Source organism: Echinops telfairi, unplaced genomic scaffold, assembly GCF_000313985.2.
Source record: "Echinops telfairi isolate 266 unplaced genomic scaffold, ASM31398v2 ScPeMD7_7468;HRSCAF=8506_0, whole genome shotgun sequence".
Classification (NCBI taxonomy): domain Eukaryota; kingdom Metazoa; phylum Chordata; class Mammalia; order Afrosoricida; family Tenrecidae; genus Echinops; species Echinops telfairi.
The window spans coordinates 35,604,222-35,628,834 of NW_022111369.1; the positions used below are offsets into that span (position 1 = coordinate 35,604,222).

Consider the following 24,613-nt stretch of genomic DNA (forward strand, 5'->3'; position numbering starts at 1 on the left):
CAGCATACTGTAGACCGGGGCATACTCCCTAGTTCAATTCTCATACTGGACAAAAGGGTTTTTTTCAAAGTAGCTCCCACCCTACTAAGTTTATTAGGATGAATTCCAGACAAAGTTAAATAGATGCTCCCTTGGTGGTCTCTGTCCATTTTCTTCCACAATTTATTTCCCCTGGGTAAAAAAACAACCACTTTCCATATAAATGACAGATGATGGAAAATTAAATACACACTATTGCAGGTGGAGGGAGCAGGGTTCTAATGAGTGAACTGAAGCCACAAATAAAATGCAATATGGAGTTATCAGACAACTAAGCTCCTTGTTGACACAGCTAAGTAAAAAGACAATCCTATTTGTGGCTTAACGGAAGGAAACATTTACCTGCTGTATGGCAGCTGCCCAACCACCATAGTTCCTAAAACAAGCACATTAATCCCGATGAAAGCCAAGGTTACCCTGAGAAAGAAAAGAGAAGTAGTCCAAAAGTTAGTGGGGTAGTCAGGGCGAAAAATTAAGTCACTTAAACGTTCTTAAATAAGCCAATAAAGACTGTGCAACATTCACAGCATGGGGCACGATGTAACCAACCACACGGTACTAGGTAAATCTACAAGGGATGTGGTGTAAGGATGTAAGAATGTTCACCGGTGGATTCTGAGAGAAAAAAGCAGTCACTTTCAGAATAATGCGCAGAATATGATAACATTTTCAAAATAACAATAAACATGTATGTGCTGCTAGTATATGTATGAAAGAAGCCTGAAACTTAGTACCCCAAAGCTATCGAGTTTGGTCTCTGTAATCATCAAAGAGTCAGGAGGAAGCCTTTCCTCTTGGCTCCTTTGGTTTTGTCCTTGTTAAATACCATCCGATGGCACTCACAGCGACCAAATGAAATACTACCTGGTCCTACACCAGCCTCAGAACTAGTGTGTTTACGCTCACTTTTTCAGCTCCTAGACCGATCCCTAGTTCAGCAGTTCTCAACCTGTGGATCGCAACCCCTTTGGGAGTCGAACGACCCTTTCCCACGGTTGCCTAAAACCATCAGAAAATACATATTTCTGATGGTCTTAAGAACTGAGTCACCGCTTCTCTATCCGTCTCCAGGCGGGTTCGTGCACATGCAGATACACCCACATATGAGTACCCGGCGTGAAGACTGTTACCCAGGCTACACCATGCTTCAAGACAAAATTTCATTTATTTGTCATCAGAAATAAATATTTCACAATATATAATTATATATTGTTTTGTGATTAATCACTGTGCTTTAATTATGTTCAGTTTCTAACAATGAAAATACATCCTACATATCAGATATTTACATGACGATTCAGAACAGTAGCAAAATTACAGTTATAAAGTAGCAATGAAATGTTTTTATGGTCGGGGTCACCACAACACGAGGAATTGCATTAGGAAGGTTGAGAACCACTGCGCTGGATGAAGGTCTTTCTCAAGACTCTCTACTTTATTAAGTATCCTGGCCTTTCTCAGGAACTGGTACTTTCCTGAATACGTATGTATGAAATGGAATCTGGCCATCCTAGCTTCCGAAGAGCACTAATTTTTTTTTTGACTAAAGATAAGTAGGGCTTGATCAAGGGCAGACCCGAATGAAGGCAGAACATGACAGTGGGACAAGAGGAAAACAACAGGAAATAGAAGAATGAGCTAGGAGGCATAGGACATTTACAGAGGTCTAACTATAAGCATGTACATTTGTAAGTATATTTTTATATAATGACAGGGAAATAGATCTATGCACATATATTTATAGGTTTAGTATTAAGATAGCGGATGGACATTGGGCCTCTACTCAAGTGCTCCCTCAACACAAGAACACTTTGTTCTAATAACCTGGTATTCCATGATGCTGAGCTTCCTGACAAGCTCTCTGAAGAAAAAAATGGGTGCTTAAGCAAATGTGGTGAAGAAAGCTGATGGTGCTTGGCTACCGAAAGATATAGCACCTGGGGTCTTAAAGGCTTGAAAATAAATAAGCGGCCATCTAGCTGAGAAGCAACATAGGCCACATGCAAGAAGCACACCAGCCTACGTGATAATGAGGTGTTGATAGGATCAGGTCTCAGTCATAAAAGACCCAGAACAAAAAATCATACCATTGTGAATGAGGGGGCGTGTGGAGTGGAGACTCAAAGCCCATCTGCAGACAATTGGACATCCCTTTACAGAAGGGTCACAAGGAGGAGACGAGCCAGTCAGGGTGCAGTATAGCACTGTTGAAATATACAACTTTCTCGGGGAGGAGACCAGCCAGTCAGGGTGCGATGTAGCAATGATGAAAAATACAACTTTCCTCTAGTTCCTAAATGCTTCCTACCCCCCCACCCCACCCCCCACTATCATGATCCCAATTCTACCTTGCAAGTCTGGCTAGACCAGAGGATGTGTACACTGGTACAGATAGGAACTGTAAACACAGGGAATCCAGGGCGGATGATCCCTTCAGGACCAGTGGTTAGAGTGGCGATACTGGGAGGGCAGTGGGAGGGTGGGTTGGAAAGGGGGAACCGATTACAAGGATCTGCATGTGACCTCCTCCCTGAGGGACGGGCAACAGAAAAGTGGGTGAAGCGAGATGTCGGACAGGGCAAGATATGACAAAATAATAGTTTATGAATTATCAAGGGTTCATGAGGGAGCGAGGAGCTGGGAGGGAGAGGAAAAATGAGCTGATACCAGGGGCTTAAGTGGAGAGGAAATGTTTTGAGAATGATGAGGTCAATGAATGTACAAATGCACTTTACACAATTGATGTATGTATGGACTGTGATAAGAGTTGTATGAGCCCTTAATAAAACGATTCAAAAAAAAATAGAAATATACCACTTTCATCTAGTTCTTTAATGGTTCCCTTTCCCCCGTCCCACTATTGTGACCCCAATTCTACCTTACAAATCCGGCTAGACCAGAGCATGTACATGGGTACATATAAGAGCTGGAAACACAGGGAATCCAGGACAAATAAACTGCTCAGGACCAATAATCAGAGTAGCAACACTAGGAGGGGAAGGGGAAGGTGTGGGGGGGAAGGGGGAAGCGGTCACAATGATCTACACATAACCCCCTCCAGGGGGGTGGTTAACAGAAAAGTGGGTGAAGGGAGACATTGGTCAGTGTAAGACATGATAAAACAATAATTTATAAATTATCAAGGGTTCATGAGGGAGGGAGGGGGAAAATGAGGAGCTGATACCAAGGGCTCAAATAGAAAGAAAATGTTTTGAAAATTATGATGGCACCAAGCGTATATTGCTTGACACAATGGATGTATGTATGGATTGTGATAAAGAGTTGTACGAGGCCCCAATAAAATGATTTTTCAAAAACTAAAGATAAATCTCTTCTACAAGAAAAAAACGTTATATCCTAAGAAGGAGTAACTAAAGTAACTTCAGATAAGTTCAGGTAGAACGTACATATTTTACTATTTTTGGTGTGGTGTCCTATGGTTATGAAAGGAATTTTTGTAAAGGTCTTCAAGTAACTTGCTTTTCTTTATTTATTACTGAGGAAACACAGGGATAAACCTTTTTAATTTTCCCAGAGGAATTTAAAATGTGCAGCAAATTTCTAAAGTTATACTTTACAGAGTCTCTTCATAGTAAGTAGATTGCCAAGTAGAAATCCTTTCACGGAAATTCTTTCTTAACTCAGAAGTTAGCAAGTCAGGTAGCTGACAATACTTCAATACTTCTAATTTCCACAAAGACTCCTCCACATTTCTGAAGTGTGCTTAATACACACTTCAATGACTTCAAAAAGAACACAGCTGTTTTTAGTGATGTGAGCAAAATTACCCTAAAAAAAAGGGGTAAGCTGTAAAATACATATTTCTAAATAAATGGAACTTGGTTTCAAAGGAAGAGAAAATCAATCATTTAATCACATTTTAAAAACAAGTTCCACCCACCCCCCCCAAAAAAATAGTTTACTTTGTAAAATGGGAGAAGGCAGAAATTAGTTCACTGCCCTTTCAAATCTGCCCAGAGGTGTCTCAGTATCTTCTTAGTTTCCTGTGAGACATTATGCTTGCAGAATGGTTGAGAAATTCAATGCACCCACCTGAAAGGAGCAGCCAAGGTTGTGTCAGAATGGCCGAGTGTGAGAAGGCTACAGTGGCTGTTGAAATCAGGGTCAAGAGTAGGTGCCATTGTCAAGCTGCTTTTCTCCTGACATGTAACCATCTTTAACTGTCACCAGCTATTTGGAGTACTTTATCTTAGCCAATCCCTCAGTTTTATACTAGATGATGCGAAAATCACAACAAATACTCAGAGCCAGGTAATATTCTAAGTGCTCTAGTACTCTCATATATTTAATTCATTCAAGTGCCCCTTCCCCACCCTCACCCCCAACTCTGCGGGGCAATATTCCCATTCTGATTCTACAGAAGAGGAGACTGAGACATACGAAATAGCAGAGCTGGGATTTGAACCCTATTGGCCTGGTTCTAGAATCAACGTTCCTGACCATCCTGTTGTACTGTCTCAGTAGATCAACATCATTATTTTACACAACACTTTGATATTATTTAATCAAGGAAAACAGAGTAGAACTGCTCCCCTAGGATTTCAAAGACCAGAGACCTTTATGGAAGCAGACTGACCCTTCTTTCTCCCATGGCGTGGCTGGCGGGTTCAAACCTCCTGCCTTTTGGTTATCAGCTGAACACTTAGCCACTGCACCATGAGAGTTCCTTTGTAAAAATCTGTGGCGCCGTTCTACTACACCAATTGGGATTACTGAGTTGAAGTCAGCTGACAGCACCTTATAACAGCACAACACTTATTCAATCACACGCATTAACGATGTAAACACTTTTAGATGTTTTGTCATTCTCTCCAATGAGAAACACTAGTTGCTACACATGCACTCAGAAGGGGTTGTGTTTTAACATGTTAACAATTAATTGCGTTCAAAATTACAGCAACTCTGTATGTGTTAGTCTGGGTACTTTAGAGAAACAAATCCACAGAAACTCATGTAAAAGAGAGAGTTTTATATAAAGATTAAGTGTGCATCAAGAAAACATCCCAACCCAGTGCTGCCCAAGCCCACAAGTCCAACATTAACCCATTAACCCATATGTCCAATACCAATCCACAAAGTCCTCCTCCACCTCACAAAACAGACTCAATGATGCTGACTGCGGGAGGAAAGTCGAGTCAGAGAATGTGTAAACATCTCAGCTCTGGCAGGGGTCTCCACACGGGTGCTCCAGCACCCAGGGCTGCATAGGGGTAGGTCCATGTGGCTTCTCCTTGGGGATGTCTTGCAGGAAGTGAGCCTTGCCAGCTGAAGCAGGAAACTGGCTAAGGCAGCTGCACCGTGGTCGGACCGTCAGAAAGCAAGAGACCCAAGAACTAGAAAGGCGAGATTCACTGAGCCATTTATCCCTCCGCCCTTCAATTAACCCCACATGTGCCAGGTTGGCACAATAAACTAACTACCTCACTGTATTTGTTTGACAGTCCAGAAATTTCTATTTCTCAGTTTAGGTGGGCCAGTATGATAGTTCTCCAAGTGACACCAAAATACACTTTTTTTTTAAGAGCTTTACTGAGAGATAACAAGCCACATACCATACAATTCACCGACAGCAAATGTATGAATGGTTACCACAGACTATTTTAGCACCGCTTGCTTTTCATTTTTTTTAACTGTGAATCAATTGCTGCTATTATCCCTCTGTCCCCAAAGAGTGTGGAGTAGTAGGAGTTCGAGTCTGCTCTTTTCTTCTTAGTCTTAGATGCACGCATTACTGGAGGAGGTGCCTTCATCAGGATGCCGTGAACACCGCTTTAGTTAGAACTAGATACACGCTTCCCTGTGCCCCGTGAGGTGGTGAAGGCCAAGCAAGAAGAGCTGAAGGAATCTCAAGTTCTGTGTTGTAGAAGATCCATGCTTCCCTTAGGTACCTGACTAGTTGAGAATGCAAGGGCTAATCCATGTATCAAACTTCACTAAATTTTCATCTTTTAAACAATGAAATAGAAGCCCTGTTTATAAAGTAGAATGTGGTGCTGTTGGGAGCCACCTTAGAACAATGCTACGTACACAGATGGAAACAGAAGCTTCTCATCAACAGAAGGATGGGCATTTTCTTCCCGCATGCCTTCTTGTGCACTTTCTGAGTCCATGAGCCCCCCTGAAAGAGCACTGGCTTAAGGTTCAAGCAAAAGTCTATGTGACACTCTGTAATCCACTTTGCTAATACAGCTGAAATGATCCCCAAAGACACACTATGCCCCAATCTCTGCACATTGGCAACATAAGGAAAAGAAAATAGAAAGAAGGTTGTAGAAAACTGCTACTCCATACTTAAGCAATCCTTTGCTCTTGCACTAAATCTAAATGAGCCAAATATATGCCACCCTTGGGAGAATAAAGAGGTTCCAGCTCCTGTGCCTGGTATCAACTGCCTGAAGGCTGTGTCAAGAGGATGCTAAGACCATGCCTGGCCTCAGAGAAATGAAGCACAATGATCAGTTGCAACATTGTGGCTGGTGCATTTATCTACTACTTGCCAACTCCACGCTGACAAGATGAGGCCATTCGCAGCTTCCTTCCTACTCCCAGGGTTGCTTCTCCATGTTTATGCTCCACACTGTTGTTCCAATGGCCTCTTCACCAGGTGGTACAACTTGGAAGCAGAAGGAGAACTCTCCTGGAAAACTTTTAATGCGAGTGAGCAATCGTAATGGAATTAGACTACAACAAACTCACTCCTATTAAACCGTAATCTCCCAGATGGTAACCACTCTCAGGATTTTTTTTTTCCTTTCTCCATGAGTCAGGATTGGCTCCATTGGAAGCAACAACAACATGAGGCGATGAACAGGTTCAGAGCCACATAGATCGGAAAGGCTTCTAGTGAGTCCGTTTGACTGAAGCCCTGGTAAATGTGAAACTGTACATCCTTTCTCCTGTTCTCTTTCCTAACTTCCCTTTTGATCTAGGACTGCAAAAGCAGGGTGAATCCGGATTAAGTATTCATCTCACTGTCATCGAGCCGATTCCGACTCATAGTCACCCTACAGGACAGAGTAGAGTGGCCCTGAAACTATGGGAGTGGAAAGCCTCATCTTTATCCCACAGAGTGGCTGGTGGTTTCAAACTGCTGATCTCGTGGTTAGCAGCTCAATGCACAACTGTAGTACACCACTGGATTATAAATGCTCATCTAATTTGGAGGGAACAATTATAAGTATAGGTACGTTGTAAGTCCCTGCAGAAATTACATTGGGTAGTGTTTTTTGTTTTTGTTTTTTAATCATTTTATTAGGGTTTCACATAACTCATCACAATCCGTACATACAACAATTGTGTAAAGCACATTTGTACATTCATTGCCCTCATCATTCTCAAAACATTTGCTCTCCACTTAAGGCCCTGGCATCAGCTCTTCATTTTACCCCTCCCTCCCTGATCCCCGCTCCCTCATGAACCCTTGATAATTTATAAATTATTGTTTTGTCATATCTTGCCCTGTCCAATGTCTCCCTTCACCCATTTTTCTGTCATTAGGTAGTGTTTTTTAAGTGGAAGGAGTGGGATTAGTGCCTGTCTTGGTTAGCTAGTGCTGCAATAACAGAAATCCCACACGTAGGAAAGTTTAATATACAAAAATGCATTTTCTCGGTTTAGAGGTTAGAAGTGTGAACTAATGGTACTAACTCTAGGGGAAGTCTTTCTCCATCCTGGAAAGACACTGTCTCTTCAGTGACTAGGCTCCTTGGCAATCCTGTGGTATGTGTCTTCCCCTCTGTTTGTGTTTACTTGTTTGCTTATAATCTTTTATATTTCAGAAAAGATTCATTTAAAACACATCCTGCGCTAATAACAAAGAAAGTCCATGCCCAAATGGGGTCACAGCCACAGGATTAGGGCTTAGGTTTTACCTCACATGTTTGGGAGGACACAATTCAAGACATAGCAGTCCCACAATCGTCTTATGTAGTTATGATTTCAAAAGAAAACTGAGCCATCTTTCAACAAATTGTCAGGCGAGTGACTTACCGCAATGGTAGCAGAATACAGTAGCGTACCATGACGCCCAGCACCCACAGCAGGGTGAGTCTCAGACTGATGTACTGGAAATTTACATTGGTCCTTGTGAGAAGATTCCATGACACTAGCTCCTCTGACGAGAACCTCTGGGTCACTTCATCTTCCACAATGGCTTCCAATCCCTTCTTGGAGAAATAAAAGACATCGGAGAGCTCAAAGTCCCTTTCTCGAAGACCCGAGAGCCCCTTTTCCATGGGTGACTCATCTCGTTGGATGATACCTTAAAAGAAAACATGAGATAATGTCATTCAACAGAAAATAAACTGACCAAAAGGGCAGCTTTAAAACTTATGCAGAATGCCAAATTCAAGCAGAATAAAATTAATAGGGTGCCTGGAGCAGATTTTATTTTTAAAATATATTACTAAGGATGTAATACTGAGACTCTACTCAATGATTACAATTAAATGTGATGCGACTATGGTCTTCAATATTTATATTTCCTCATTAAAGCATAAATGAACAAACACCCAGAAACAAATCCCACATGTAAATGAACAATATAATAATAAAGACTTTTGCTCTCCTCCCAGTAAAAACCATAAAGTCAAAAAGCAAACAAAATGGCAGGTAGACATTCAGAGCAGCATTATTCATACTAGCCAAACTCTGGAAACATTATGTGTCCATCAGTTAGAGAACAGAAAGTAAAATATGGTACAACCATACAGTGGAATATTGTTCAGCATCGAAAAGGAACAACTACCGACCTTTGTGATGAGCTATTGTATTGTTGGGACTGTAATCAATGACATGAAACAAAATGCATATATATTATTGAGAACAGATAGACACTTTAAAACTTCACCCAATCATAATAAAAGTTAAGAAAGAAGCAAACAATAAAATATATTCTGTCCTCACAGCAAACTATTAAAAAAGGAAGGTGGGGGGAGGAAGGGAAAACCTATCACAATGATCTACATATAAACCCCTCCCAGGGAGATGGACAACAGAAAAGTGGGTAAAGGGAGACACTGGTCAGTGTAAGACATGAGAAAAATAATAATTTATAAATTATCAAGGGTTCATGAGGGTGGGAGGGGAAAAATGAGGAGCGGATACCAAGGGCTCAAGTGGAAAGAAAATGTTTTGAAAATGATCATGGCAACAATGTACAAATGTGCTTGACACAATGGATGGATGGATGGATTGTGAGGAGTTGTACAAGCCCCCAATACAATGATTTTAAAAAAGCAAACTACCACTGAGTCAATTGCTTTAAAAAATGCAAACTACCAACTCATAGCAACCCTTTTATGGATAGAAGAAAGATGAGGCTCTCTGCTCCCACAAAGATGCAGAATCTACTCACGAGTTGGAGGGGGGTTGGCTTGGCGTTATATGCACAGGGAGGCACATGGAAAGTGCTCAGAATGGCCTGAAACTACAGAGAACCGTTAGCTTCCCCTGGAGAGATTATGCTTGCCACAATAGACAGAGCTACAACATTCTGGTTTTTTGAAACAGACGCACTGGCGAAGAGAGGGAGGAGAACCTGGAGCCCGAGGTTCTCTTCAGGCATCACCAGCTCCGTGGCCATGGGTAACAAATAAGCCAGTCACTTGTGTCCTCGTCTGTGGGGACAATGGTCACTTCCTTCCACGACTACCAACAGTGGCTCATTCCATCAATTCTTAGAGACCTCCTGTGTGTCAGAGTAGAACTGTGCTCCAAAGGGAATTTCAATGGCATATTTTCTAAAAATACATCTCTAGATCTTTCTTCCAAAGCACTCCTAGGTGCACTGGAACTGCCAACCATTTGGTTACCAATGGGGTTACCACTGGCCAGATGTATTATGTATTGACATGTGACCATGTGCAATACCCAGGAACTCAATTTTTATGATCTTAGTCCAAGTGACCTACATGCAAAGCCAAATGCCTAATTACCTTTGGGACTGGAGCCATAAAACAAATTCCTGAATGATCTTCAGATTACAGTACTTCCTTTAGTAGTTAAGTCTAAGTTATTTAACCATTCTTTTTTTTTAAAAACTATTCTTCACCATCTTTCAAATGAGTTCAATTAGTATCAAAAGATGAGCCAAGATATTGTCCCTATGGAATTGCTCTCTTGCTCTGTAGGTGACATTTCAATACTGCTCCAAGTGAGTTACTCAATCCGAGTACTGGCCATTATTTAGCCATTCAAGAGTTACATTATTTAGCTATAAGTCTTGAGGGAAAGAGAAGAACAAGCTTAGCAGATCTCTGAATGAAACACACTGGGAGAGTAGCCAGCCCTTCTAAAAATAATCCTTTTCGGAGAAGCCGGGTTGAAAATGCAAGCTCAAGTTGCTTCATATTGGAGTTGACTGTAAACAGAGGTCAGGTCCTAAACCCTACACACTCGCATATTCAACATTTCCTCTGCCCCCTGACCTAGTGGGTTCTGTGCAAGTCAAATAAAATATATCACTCAATTTTATATTTTGGTTAAGCCTCTTCCAAAAGTACATGGGTATCTGCAATGCACCTAATTGATAAATGACTAATTTCTGGAATATGTGTAGTTTAACAACAAATTTGTAAGAAAAAAGTCAAAAATTGGACTAAAAACATGGGAAGAGAGTCCTTAAGGAATAAGCTTCCATAGCCAAACATTTAAAAAGATGATCAGCCTCATCATAATTAGAAACTCCAAACTAAATCATAATGGTATTTTATGCCCACATTTATCCCTGGCTACTCTGAAAAATATTATTTTTAGAAGGGATATCCATTATTCCCAGTGTGTTTCAGTGGGGGAAAATTTTAAATTCAGATTTAAAATCTCAAGTATTGATGAGGATAGGGAACAATAAGAATGTGATTAGTATAACCATATTGGAAAACATTTAGGCAATATCTATCTAGCATATTCAAAGATTTCCATCGGCTATCCATTGCCAACAAGGAATTCCAACTCACAGACACCCTATATCACAGAGTAGCATTTCCTCACATGTTTCAAGCATGTAAATCTTTACAGAAACAGAGCCAAATCTTTGTCCTGAAGAGCAGCTGGTGGGTTGCCCTTGTCATTAGTGGCTGAAGACTTTGTGGCTGAATGCCACACCATGGTGTGATTTATGCTCCCAAACACAATTCCACTCTTGGGTAATTTTCAGTAATTCTAAATATATGAGAAACTGCAACAGTAGCACACTTCCCTCAGATTTACCAGTTAACAAGATTTTCCCATTATCTGCTTTATTGTACAATCTCTGTGGTTGTTGCTGTGAGCCATAGACGCAATCTCAACTCATAGCAACCTGTAGGACGGAGTACATGTGTCCCACTGGTTTCCTAAGCTTTAATTCTCTATGGGAACAGATTGCCAAGAACTGGTGCTGCCAACCATTCCATTTGCAGCCCCTAGCTTAAACATTGTGTCAGCAGGCCCCTTGTTATATATGTATATGTTAGTGTAGATATAGGTATAGATAGAGATAGAGATATGAGGATACAGATTTTTTCCCCTCTGAACCTCTTAAGAATACGTTGCAGGCATCGTGCCTTTACTAAATAAGTCAGCATGCATTTCCTTAACTCAAAACACAAACCCATTGCTTGTGAGCTGATTCCAACTCACAGCAAGCAGAGAACTGCCTCGAAGGCGTTGTTTCTAAGGCTATAGTGTTTATGGAAGCTGACTTCCCCACCTTTCTCCTGCAAAACAGCTCTGCTTGTGGCTTCCAGCAACCAACCTTTTGGTTAGCAACTGATATCGATTATGACATTAAAATTAATATCTAGTAATAGTGTGATTATCAAAATGCAAAAGTTCATCATCAATATAATCCTAAATTTAAGCTACAGATTTTATTCCAATTTTGTCGATTTACAGAATTGTTTTGCTGTCTCAAGATCCAAACCAGGATCACATATGACATCAATGCATCAAGTCTCTTCAGTTGCCTTTGATAAGAGATTATCTTTTGTCTTTCTTTGTCTTTCAAGGCACTGACATTTTAAAAGACTAAACACCAGTCTTTTCTTCTATGCTGGGTGAATTTGAAATGCCAAATTTTATGTTCGAAATTGGGTGCGGATCACGTAAAATGCCCTTAATTTGGATTCCTCTAATGTCCTAAGAGTTAGATGCAGGTTTTACCTGATGGTAGCACCTTCTCACTAGATCACATTAGGAAGCACTACCCCACATGGATGATGCTAACTTGGGTTACTATTTTGTAAGATACTGTTTTTACCATTTGAAATTAATAAGTAATTGGTTACTATTTTGTAAGATACTGTGTGGAAAACAGAAAGATTTCTCCCAAGTTGTCTCCCCTAAATATATCCCAAATTTAGCTGCTTGCTACATGTGGCGAATGACTATACACTTGGAGGTCAACAGGGGTTAGGGGTTATTCTTCCTAAGGGTTATCTATCTAGCGAAAGCAGTCACCACTGTTTATCCCACAACAAGTAGGACTCACTGCCTTCTGATAAGCATAGTAGTTGACTGCTTCCTTGTAGGAGACCCCAGAGAGGCCAAGTCCACCCAAGGGTGACCAAGGTTAGGCCATCATCATGAATCTAGGGTCCGCCCATCTTGTCACATGTATACCTCTAGTCCCTCCCATTCCTATGTGCACACCCCTAGCTCAACCCCTCCCTGTCATGCTTATGCCTATCATCACGCTTATGCCTACATCCCCTCCCTATGATGTGCATGCCTATTGTACTGCCCCTTCCTGTGTGTAGGGAGAAGAGGGTCCCCAACATATTATCACAGGCCCGGTAGGCACAATTGTACAGCGATAATAAATAAAGAGTATAGTAAAGCCATAGAGAGCATGAGAGGTAAAGGAGAGATTGAATTAATGGAGTCAGACACATTTCATGGTAGCATGCTCACCTCGGCCCCGCTTGGTGGTCCTCGTGGAGGGAGCCCAGCCACGAGCGCAGGAGAGAACCCTAACTTTATTGCTAACCAAGGGTTATATCTACTTCGGGGGCATAGTTACAGGTAGCCACATGTCACAGGAAGGGGCAGTACAATAGGCGCACACATTGTAGGAAGGGATGTATGATAGGCATAAGCGTGACAGGAAGGGGATGAGCTAGGGGTGTGCCCATAGGAATGGGAAGGTCTAGGGGTATACTTGTGACAAGATGGGTGAACCCTAGATTCATCATGGCGGCCTAACCTTGGTCATCGTAGGGCAGATTTGACCTCTCTGGCATCTCCTACAAGGAAACAGACAACTACTATCCTTATCAGAAGGGAGTGGGCCCTACTTGTTGTGGGATAAACAGTGGTGACTGCTTGTTCTAGGTGGCTGATAGCTCTTAGGGAGAATAACCCCTGATCTACTCCTGATGACCTCCAAGTGTATAGTCATTTGCAAGCAGCTAAGTTTGGCATACATTTTGGGGAGACAACTTGGGAGAAACCCTTATTCCTGTAGCTATAGATGCATTTAGGAATTGATTTATTTTTCTGTTCTATTAATGAGTGTGTACAGTGTGTCTTAGGTCAATCCTATTTGAGATGTAAAAGAACGTATAAATCAAACAAACTAGTAAACACAAACAGAAAGGAAAAATACATTCCACATGATCACCAAGGAATAGAAGAGGAAAAGCAGTAAGGAGCTTATCTAAGACAGAGAAAGAGCCTTACCCTAGATCTAGCATACTTGATTCTGGCTTGTAGCTTTCTAAATCAGTGACCCTCCACCATCCTAATGTCCTGACCCTTTAATACAGTTCCTTTAATGTTGTGGTGACCCCCAACCATAGAATGATTTTAGTTGCTACTTCAAGACTTAAATTTTGATACTGTTATGAATCAGGTGACCCCTGTGAAAGGGTCGCAACCCACAGGTTGAGAACCGCTGTTCTAAACTTTTAGAAAATAAATGTCTTCTCATGACAGCCACCCACTTGTGATGTTTCTGTTAAATCAGCACTAGGTAACCAGGCAGAATTTTGTACACAGAGTTGGGTGCTGCTTTAAAAAATACCTAAAATGTGGAAGCAGTCATGTAGAGAGAGGAATTTTTATGGGCTTCACAGTTAAACGTTAGTTTGCCTTGAAGAGACTATATTGGTATAATTATGGATGTCAATGGCAATTTTAGTAAGAGTTCAGAAAGAACTGAAAGCTTCTTTTGTCATGAACAGAATGTTGCTAGGAATGTAGATGATAAATGTGCTTCTGGTGAGACTGTAAAAGGAAATGATGAACATGTGATTGAAAAGTGGAAGTACCTTTTTTAGGTGTGGTAAATAACTAGTCTAAATTATGTTCAAATGTTTGGTTGAAGGTAGAATTTGTAAGTGATAAACTTGAATATTTTGCCAAGGGACTTCTAAGTTAGATCTTAAAGGGCTAGTGTGGTTTCTTCTTGGTGCTCATAGTGAACTATGAGGAAAGGGGTAAGCTTAAAAATGAACTTGGCAAAATGAAACCAGAACATTTGGAGAATTCTGTTGCACAAACTAAAACCATGCGCTCTAAAACTCTCACCAAGGACTTTGTGTCCCAACATTTTGTTAGAGACTAATGGATCCATTCAATCACCAAAGCACAAAATCCCATCAGTTAAAGCTGAAAGGTAAATAGTATAATGTGAAAGAAAACTGAAAACCAACAGCCTCAAGGAAGATAACAGTCCACAAGAGGAAGAAGAGAAATCAAGGAAAGGGTGGTTTATACCTACACCTACTTGACAATTTAAAAAATTGTGATTAAGAAAGAAAAAGAAATAAACTTCCTTGAATTCTGCAGGCAGGAAATGGGCCAGTGGGGCAAGTTGGTGCGAAAATATGTGTGGCTTTCCAATAAAAGAAAAGCAGTTAGGAGATAATCAGAACTATAAGAAGGAAGAAGGGAAGAAAGACTGCCCAAGTGTACGTGATTCTAAGTTTCAAAGAATCATAGCTCCGTACATTTGGCTTGAGAATGCAAGGCAGCTATTCAATTGTACCAAGACAACTTTCTGCCAAAAGCTGATGGGGTGTGACTTGCATGCCCCAAAACCAGGATAATGAGACCTAGGGGGAGTTAGTGAGGTCATGACTAAGCTGTACGAGGAGACTGAGGCCACCCGAAACCAAAAGAGCAGGCTTGCGTTACAGTGAGCATGGATGACTGAGTTGAAGCTCCACAAAATCCTCAGAACATGCATGGGCAGCATTCATATTCTGAAAGGCTGGCCAGGTGGTCTCACCAAAGAAAGGGTTGTTTTCCAGCCTTGAGAGCTAATGAAATCTGTTCTCCTGGGTTTTAGCTTTGGATGGTGCCCAGTATCCTTTCTCTTGACACCAGTCTAATTTCTCCCATTTGTTAGGGTAATGTCTACCTTGTGTATTAGGGCTTAATTTCTGAGCACTAGGTTTTCAGAAGGCTATGGAGTACAGTGAAAGCCCTAAATTCATTTCGTCTCCACAGAGATTCCGCTTCCACTGAGTCCCTGACTATTAACTGACAATATGAATAGCTTTGCCCTCAAGCAGAGTGTATTAGAGATTTGATTACTACCTCTCCCTAGTCAGTCCAGGGTGGGCAGTCTAGTCCTTGGGGCCTTGTCTGATGTGTCCTTGATGGAATCTGGGGTGCTAGGGTCCACTTGGCCCTAAGTCATAGCCTTGGTCAGGAGACCCTGAATCAACCTGTAAAGTGTTCTATCTAGAATAGTGGAAGTATCCCAAGCACAGTGCCTTCTGTAGTCCTACTTGCTATGGCGCTGTACTGATCTGCTGACATGTCTTTTCTTCTAAGACTCCTGTCTTCTGAGACACAGAAGGGAAAAGTAAGTGAGCACAAATGGAGGGGATGATACAAGACACAAGGCAGCCAAGACCCTAAGAGGTCGTAAACAGACAAGGGCATCCCCCACCCCCAAAGGCAGGCCAAGAGAAGGGGCCTTCTTCCCCTAGAGTCAGCGCCCTGAATTCCCTTCTGGCCTAAACTGTGAGAAAAGCAGCACTAGGGAATCTGAAGATGGATATTTTTGCAAAAGCAGGTACTAAAAGAAGGCCAACTGAAAACAATGTTCCTTTCTTTAGGTTTCTCCGAGTGGACAATACCCCGGTTCCTGGTTTCGCACAGGAAGGAATTCACACCGAAGCCTAACTTGTAAAGCCACGTGAGTGTTTATGAAAGAGGGAAGAAGTTTCAGATTTTACAGGCTCAAAAGGAGTACCGCTATTTCAGGGAAGCGTGCCAAACCGCATGTGTGCCGCACTGGGGCTCACAGCTGAACACGGGCAACCTCGTGGGACTGCACGGCCACACATGGTGAACTGAGGCCAGAGACCAAGGCACGATGGAGCAGGCGCAGGAACAAGACAAAAGAGACCGCCTCTTTCATAAAATACTGCCGGGTATTTTAAACCTCTGGCTGGGTAGGCTTGGTCCAAGGTATTGGTTGACCCATTGGCTGAATCAAGCCCACCTGGACCTACTTTGGGCCACCCAGGTGTAATGCCCACCTGGCTTGAGGGCCTGAATTGGAGCATGCTCAGTTAAGATCTCCATGGGTGGCTAATGGTCGCCTGATTTTTCTTCCCAACCTCCTGTAGGGAGCCTGTGCAGGCATGGGAGGGACAACCCCCCTGTCCCTCTCTGGCTACCTAACACTTCCTGAAATATACTGATAATTAAAGATCAGAATTGCCACTTTGATTCAATTTAAGTCAATAAACTGCTGACAGGGAAAACATTTAATTCAATCAATATATGATGGATATTCACTATGTATCAGGCATCAAAGTGCAAATTAGAGAGAAATAAAAATAAATAAAATACTTTTTTTAAGGGAGAATAAATGAGAAGCTGATACCAAGGGCTCACGTAGAAAGGAAATGTTTTGAGAATGATGATGGCAACGAATGTACAAATGTGCTTGACACAATGGATGGATGGATTGTGATAAGAGTTGTACGAGCTCCCAATAAAATTATTTTTTTTAAAAAGAGAGAAAATATTTATTTTGATCCCAAGACATGTTTGTAAATGAACCAAAAGTCTTCAGTGTGTATTTAAAACCAATACTGTACCTGGTGTAATCCCATAGATACAATTCTAATGTTAATCTTCTAATCATTAAACTCAATTATTACAAATAAGTTATTTTTTCAGAATAATGTCACCAATTGACACCACCCCACCCACCCACCAAAATATAAAAATAATCAGATGAAAAGCAAAATGCTTTCCATTATAATCCAAAATTAGTTCTTAGATTATTAAAACCCCGATACACCTAGGAAATATCTCCTTGTTTTACAAGTCAACAGTTATAAGGAGTTTTTTATTTAGCAATTTTTTTAAAAACCATAGACATGGGAACTTTGTCCTTGAACCAAATGGTTTGGTCAATACCACAGTCCATGCTTCGATGAAAATAAAAATTATTGCTCTATCTAGTGTAAGAGATAAATTGCATAAACTGCTCTATGCCCCTGTGTCTTTAGCAAGTCACTTGTGTATAAATAATGCTAGATAAGAGAACTCTGTAGAAATGGAGGTTAAAGTTAAAAGCATCGGGAGCATAATGAACTCTAAATGAAATGAGTGAACTCTTGAAATAACTGTCCATTTATAATTCACACCAGTGTTTCGGTCCTCTGGCAATTAGAGAAATCGGGTTCACTGTGGACTTAAAGTGGAGTTATTGTCTTCTATACAGAAGTAGATCATGAACCTCCTGGTAGACCAGGTTTCAAAAGTCAGAAGCTCAGAATTTTTCTCATGAGCTTTTCAGCTAGAACCTGACATGAGTAGCCCAGAGAGCAGTAGCACCATGGCAGTACCACCAGGGCTCTTAAAACAGGTTTAGGGATTAGGATTTAAGGCACATATTTTTGAGGGGGTGAGAGGAGGTTATGACTCAACAAATAACGCTCTTCTCTATACATGTTATACTTCAATGTTTTAAAATTCTTAGTGAGACATATATTTACATATCCATTATCCAATTATTAGGAGCCCTCATGGCAGAGTGATTATAAGTTGGGCTGCTAACTGTAAGGTCAATAGTTCGAAACTACCAGCCACTACTTGGGAGAAAGATGACGCTTTCTAGAAACTCACAGGGCAGTTCTACCACTATGTGTCTGCATCGACCCGCTGACAGTGAGCTTTGTGTCTGTTATTTTGGTAGTGAAATGGGTTACATGTTGAGCTGCTAACTGCAAAGTCGGTAGTTTGATTGTCCTAAGGGGAAAAGATGAAAATTTCTACTTCGATAAGGATTTACAGCTTCGTGAACCCCTGAGGTTAGTTCTACTCTGTCGCATACAGTCATTTTGAGTCAGAATGGATTCAGTGGCAGTGGGTTTGGTTACGGTATTGATTTATCCGATTATTAAGCTTGGGGCAGGGAAGGATTTACCTGTCCTAGACCCAACCACATAGATATCCATTATGGTTGAGCCAATTCCAACTCACAGTGAGCCTACAGGACAAGGTGGAACTGCCTCATGGACAACAATCGTTATGGAAGCAAACTGCCACGTCCTGCTCGTGAGAGTGGCGAATGGATTCGAACCATGAAGTGTTCCCTTAGCAGCTGACCAATGAACTGCTGCGCCACGAAGGTTCCTTGAACCACGTAGAGAGCAGGTCCGTTTTCTGGCCCGGAAGAGCCCTGGTAACATAGAGGATGGGCTACTAACTACAAGATCACGCAAGTCCCTCCACAGGAGATAGACAAGGCTTTCCACCCATGTAAAGAGTCACAGGAACCCATGGGGCAGTGCTATCCTGCCCTTTGGGGTCACAGACCATGACGATTCAGAGACTGAATGGCAGTGAGTTTCAAGTGTTGTTTTTTGTTTTGTCTTGGTTTGTTTGGGTTTTTGGGGGGGGGTGTTTTGTTTTTTGGGGGGTGTTTTTTTTGTGGGGGAGGGTCCTGACATGAAGTGCTCATCTTCCAGGCAGGCTCCTTGACATGGGAGCCAGGCATAGACCCTCCTCTCCCTTCTCCCAACTTCCATGCTGACCCAGAAATGTGATTAACTAAAGACGAACCCACAGCAATGTAATTCTATCACTCGTATGTGGTTGGGGATGGGGAGTGAGGTGGACCATTGCTGTTGGAATTAAAAAAGAACAGAAGTGGTCATGCCTAAGGGGAGGCAAGGCTCCTGGTCAGTCACTGACATGTAGGCTTCGCCATTTACCGATCACACCAACTATCTTAACATAGTGCCGTCAAATTAATAGAGAATTCTCAACTGAGCCAATACCTGTGTTCTGATGACAACATCCCATACGCATATAAATCTCCAATTCCCCCAAAAAACATGCAAGTGAAGTATCTTGGAAGAAACTTCAAATTATTTGGTCCAAATTCTCCCAGGAAATGATGACTGTTCCTCAGTGTTCATGCTTCTTCAATGGCAATGTGCTGTTGCTATTGCTAGAGCTGTCTTCTCTGACCCATAGGGACGCTGTGTGCAATAGAATAAAACTGTCCGATTCTGCACCATCCTCACAATCATTGCCTACTATGTTTGAGCCCATTATTGCAGTCACTGTCAATCCATCCCATTGAAGGGCATTCTCTTTTTAACTGACCTACTTTACCAAGCATCCTGTCCTTCTCCAGGGGGTGGGTCCTTCTGATCACGGGTCCAAAGTAAGGGAAGCCAAGTCTCCCCACCTTCACATCCAAGGAGCTTTATGGCTGGCTGTGCTTCCTCCAACACAGGCTTGTTTGTCTTCTGACACCCATGCACATTCAGCACTCTCCATCAACACAACGATTCAAAAGCATCAACTATTCTTTGGTCTTTCTTGCTCATAATCTAGCTTTCGCACACATTAAGAGCCAGTTCAAAAGACTGGGCTTGGGTCAGGCATACCCAGAGTCTTCCAAGTGATCGATTTGGATTTTGTTTGTTTTCGACACTTTTGTTTGTTTTCAACACAACAAATTTTACCAATGCAAAAAGTTCTGTGATATGCTGACCGCTACTTCTACAGGTGTTGATGGCAGATTCAAATAAAATAAAATCCTTGACAGCTTCAATCTTTTCTCCACGTCTTGTGACATTGCTTATGCGCCCAGTTTTGAACATTTCTGTTCTCTTTCTGTTGAGGTATAACTCTTACTGAAGGCTCTTTGATATTCATCAGTGAAGTGCTTCAAGTCCTCTTAAATTGCAGCAAGCAGAGCGATGTCGATGGCAACCGAATCACTTCTAAAAGCGATCCATTCTAGCGCCAATCACCAGACAGTGACGAATCACTAGAACATTCTTGAACATATGGCAATTAACATTTTACCTTCCTTCGCAATCTTAGGTTAGCTTCCAGAGTTGGCAGGCTTTTAAAAATCTGAAAACAGTATGTGACCCCCCAATTCATGATTTTTTAAGTAAAACACATTGGAATTTTTTTAGTTGTGCCAGAAACACAAGTCAAACTCAGTTGAGAGAAAAGGGACCCCCTGGAAGCATGTAGAATGTTCTTACCTACCCATGGGCTGAAGTGAGTTATAACTGGTTTGCTAGGGACCATCAACTCCCACCTTCTTCCCATCTCTTGGTGGACATCAATTTTATTTTCTCAGACACGTTTCTTCCATAATTGCAGAACATGGAGGAAGCCTCACTCCTTTCCCTTTTGCTTGAAAAATGCCAGGAAAATCCTGTCATTGTTCTGTATCAGAGTATGTGCTCACCACTAACCATTGCACTGTATCAAGGAAATGGGAACTAGACCCTCATCTTCCATGAAAACCACATGGCGGGGGCACAAAGGAATATTTCAAATGACTATGGAGTGCTCAAACTCAAAGCTCAATGTCATCCGGTCAGTTCCAATCCATAGGAGCCCTATAGGACAGGGTAAAACTGCCCCTGTAGATTCCTGAGACTGTCACAAGAATAGAAAGCCTGATCTTTTGCTCAGAGGGTGGCTAGTGATTTTGAACTGCTGACCTTGCAGTTAGCAGCCCAATGTATAAGCCACTACACATTACCATACCTTCAGTATGGATTACAACTCAATGAAGAAAACTAATATCCTCACAACAGAACCAATAGGTAACATGATAAATGGAGAAAAGGTTGAAGTTGTCAAGAATTTTGTTTCGCTTGAAACCACAATCAATGCTCCTGGCAGTAGCAGTCAAGAGATCAAAAAAGGGGTGTTGCTGTGGGTAAAGCTGCTGCACAAGACCTCTTTAAGTTGGACATTGAATAAATGATGCGTCAGTTCGCCCTTCCTCACCTCCTCCCCCCACCTTACCCCCACCTTGCTGGTATCACCACTTCCATGTCTGCTCCTGAGGGGTTTATCTGACCTGGATTCCATGTGTCATGAGCTCTTAACTGTGTATCATGGATAGCATATTTATTATTTTAATAGTGAGGAAAACTAAGTTGATGCTACTTTTAAAACCAAAATGAGATACTACTACATGCCACTCAATCAAGTTCCCTGCCACTGAGTTGATTCTGACTCATAATTGCCCTATAGGACAAGGTAGACCGGCCCTTGTGGGTTTCTGAGACCATAATTCTTTATGGAAGTAGAAAGTCTGATCTTTCTCCAGAGGATCGGCTGGTGGCTTTGAACTGCTGACCTTGCGGTTATCAGCCTAATGTGTAACCACTAGGCCAACCAAGCTCCTCCTACATACCATTAGAATAGGTAAAATTTAAAAAAACAATAATATCAAGTGTTGGAGAAGCTGTGGAGCAATCAGAACTCTCATACTTTGTAGCTGAGGGTGTACAACTATTTTGAAGTATCAATTGGCAGAGAAGATTTGTTGATGTAGTGGTTTATGTACCAGTTGGACTGTTCATCCCAACATCAGCAGTTCAAACCCACCAGCCTCTCCACAGAAGATGAGGCTTACTGCCCCTGCAAACATTTACAGCGTTGGAAACCCAAAGAGGGAATTCTACCCTGCCCTACAGAGTCACTCTGAGTCAGAATGGAGTTTGTTTGATTTGGAATCAAGTTTAACACACAGTTGATAAGCCTGCTCAGGGGTGTCAGCCTTCAAGTGGCACCCAAGACACACATGCCTGCCAAACCCGCTATGCCTTTGATACGTCTCTTCACATTAAGTATATAAAATGTATCTAGCCGAATGCACTTGATATTTACAAAGATTTACATGTTTCAATGTGGGAGTCACACCTCCATTTTCATAAGAAAAACAGGTTACTTTTAAGAGTCTCCCCTATTTCAAATTATAATCTCAATTAGAAGTTCTACCCATACCTACCTATCCTTCCCAAGATTATTCTGAATCAGCCTTTTTAAAGCAGAAGGCAACAGGCATTTGTTGACTATTTCCTTATACTGGGTTGTGTCCTAAACCTTTTACACATATTTTCAGATAATCCTATGCAGTATTGTTTACTATTCCATTTCACACACAAGGAAACCAAAGAAGGAAAGGGTTGAATAACTTGGCCGGAACCACAAAGCAAGATAAGGAAGAGAGCTAAAATCTGAAGCCAAATCTGTGACTTCATGTATTCTCCTATCTCCAAGCCTGGACTTCCACCTGCGTCTCCCCAACATTGCCCTTTCACAACCCCTAAATTCATAAGCATTTTCCCCCCTCAATCCTCAACACCTGCAGTTTTTCCTTGTTAAACAGGAAGCCCTGAGGAACACCTAGTATTTTTCTGTCTTTTGAGAGAAGAACTGGAGTGATAATGGATAAACAGCCTATGTGTGGTTACCATCTAACAGGAATGGAATGGTGTATTTTGGAGTAATTTGCTTAGATTGGCTCACAGAAAATCCATAACTCAAGTCACTCTATTTTCTTTTACCATGGTAGAAACCTCTCACAGCTTGGAACCCATCTCATTTTGTCTCACTCAGTGCCCTGGGCCTTCCCAGGGCAAGAACAACAGCACCCAGTCCCTGGACAGAGGCCACCCAGTGCCCCTCAGTTTTATAGTTCAGCCATGTCCACAGATGCCCTGCAATATTCTTACTCCTAAAATCCCTCAGAGGCTCAGGAAGCTTCTGTACACATCTTGAAGATTAAATAGATCAAAGCTCACGAAGAAAGTCACTGGGGTTTTTTTTTAGGTTCGTTATATTATGAAACCTTTTATGTCTGTCTAATCTTCATTAAGAACTGAACTAAACTGTTACACAACCGCATTTAGGAGAAAATTGCTTTCTACCTGTTTGATCCCAAGAGAAACCTAACTCTCCTATAACCTCCACCATGACTCCAGGTGTAAGTTCAGTTCTCTGACCCAAAAGTAGGCTGACCATGAAGCTCATACAATTAAGTTTCTAGTTCCTGCAATGGCTCTCAAGGTCCCACACCACATTCTGTACTGCAACTGTACTCTTTTCCCTAAAAAGGGAACCAAATTGTATAAACTTCGTTTGGCCACCCCGAGACTTGGATTTGCCCCACCTGTGAAATAATTATTAATAATAGCTTTACAATTTGATATTCAAATTAACAATGCGCTAATGGCAGGTGGCAGTTTGGTTCCATTTGTGGAGTGAAAGTGGTTGCTGTTAGTACGGTGGTCTTGGGTGGCTTTTGTAAAGTTTGAAGTGGGTTACACACTGGGCTGCTATCACAAGTTCACTAGTTTGAAACCACCAGCTGCTCTGAGAAAGGAAAATGAGGCTTCCGAGTCTCATAAAGCATCACAGTCTTGGAAACCCACAGAGAGTAGTCCTACTCTGTCTTATGGGGTCCCTATGGGACAGTGAGTTTTTGAGTATCCTTAAAAGCAGTGAATGTGGAAGGATGGCAAACAGATTATGTGAACATAGGGGAAAATGAAATATCACTACAAAATTTCGCAAGTTTTAAGCAATATGAAGTCCATGTAAAGAAATGGAGGGGAAAGATCAGCTCAGCCATTATGACGTGTCCGTGCTGACTTGGCATTCACATGAATTTCCTAACAGCTACTTCATCATGTTTGCCTATTTTATAGAGTTACGACACGATGCCTGATCCTTTCCAACCTTTTCTCTATGTGGTCCAATTAAGAGTGACTAACAACCTGTTTCAAAACATGAAGATGGGTAACATCAACATTACACCTCAATGACACACTACTAATCCAAATAAGATAATAAGAGAGACAGGGAGGAATGTCAAAGTTGATAAATATGAAAAAGAAATAACACGGGAGAAATAATATGAACAAAGAATACATCTCATAAGAGACAATTTGCACTATCAAAACCCTTTGGAAATAAACTTTATAAAAAACAGGCAAAATGGATCATTTTCTTTGGGAAAAAAAAAACTCCACTATCACTAACAGAGGAAAACTATAGAGAGATGCATGTGTACAGGAACAAAAAATTCACCACCACTACCACCCGCCCAGAAAAAGCACCGGGCAATGGCAGTTTTTACCAGAAAGTTTACCAAACTGTTAAACCTGACTGAGACAAGAAGGGAAGAGAGAAGGGAGGTTAAATGTAGTCGGTTAAGATGGACCTTCTGGCTAAAACTCCTTATGAGAGTTATGATTTTGGACTTTATGCCTATGGTTGTACTTCCATTCTGAAGGGCATTCTCCACTATTCCACTGGACAGACT

At 41.6% G+C, this 24,613-nt stretch overlaps 1 protein-coding gene across 1 annotated transcript in view; it reads right to left on the reverse strand.

Moving 5' to 3' along the window:
- Window positions 1–24,613, reverse strand: part of GPAT3 (glycerol-3-phosphate acyltransferase 3) — a 94,373-nt gene that overhangs the window by 24,531 nt on the left and 45,229 nt on the right. The window contains exons 3-4 of the mRNA XM_004703408.2: window positions 8,050–8,320; window positions 382–456 (exon numbers count right to left, since the gene is read on the reverse strand). Coding sequence (XP_004703465.1) covers window positions 382–456; window positions 8,050–8,320 — 346 coding nt within the window. The remainder of the gene's footprint in view (window positions 1–381; window positions 457–8,049; window positions 8,321–24,613) is intronic.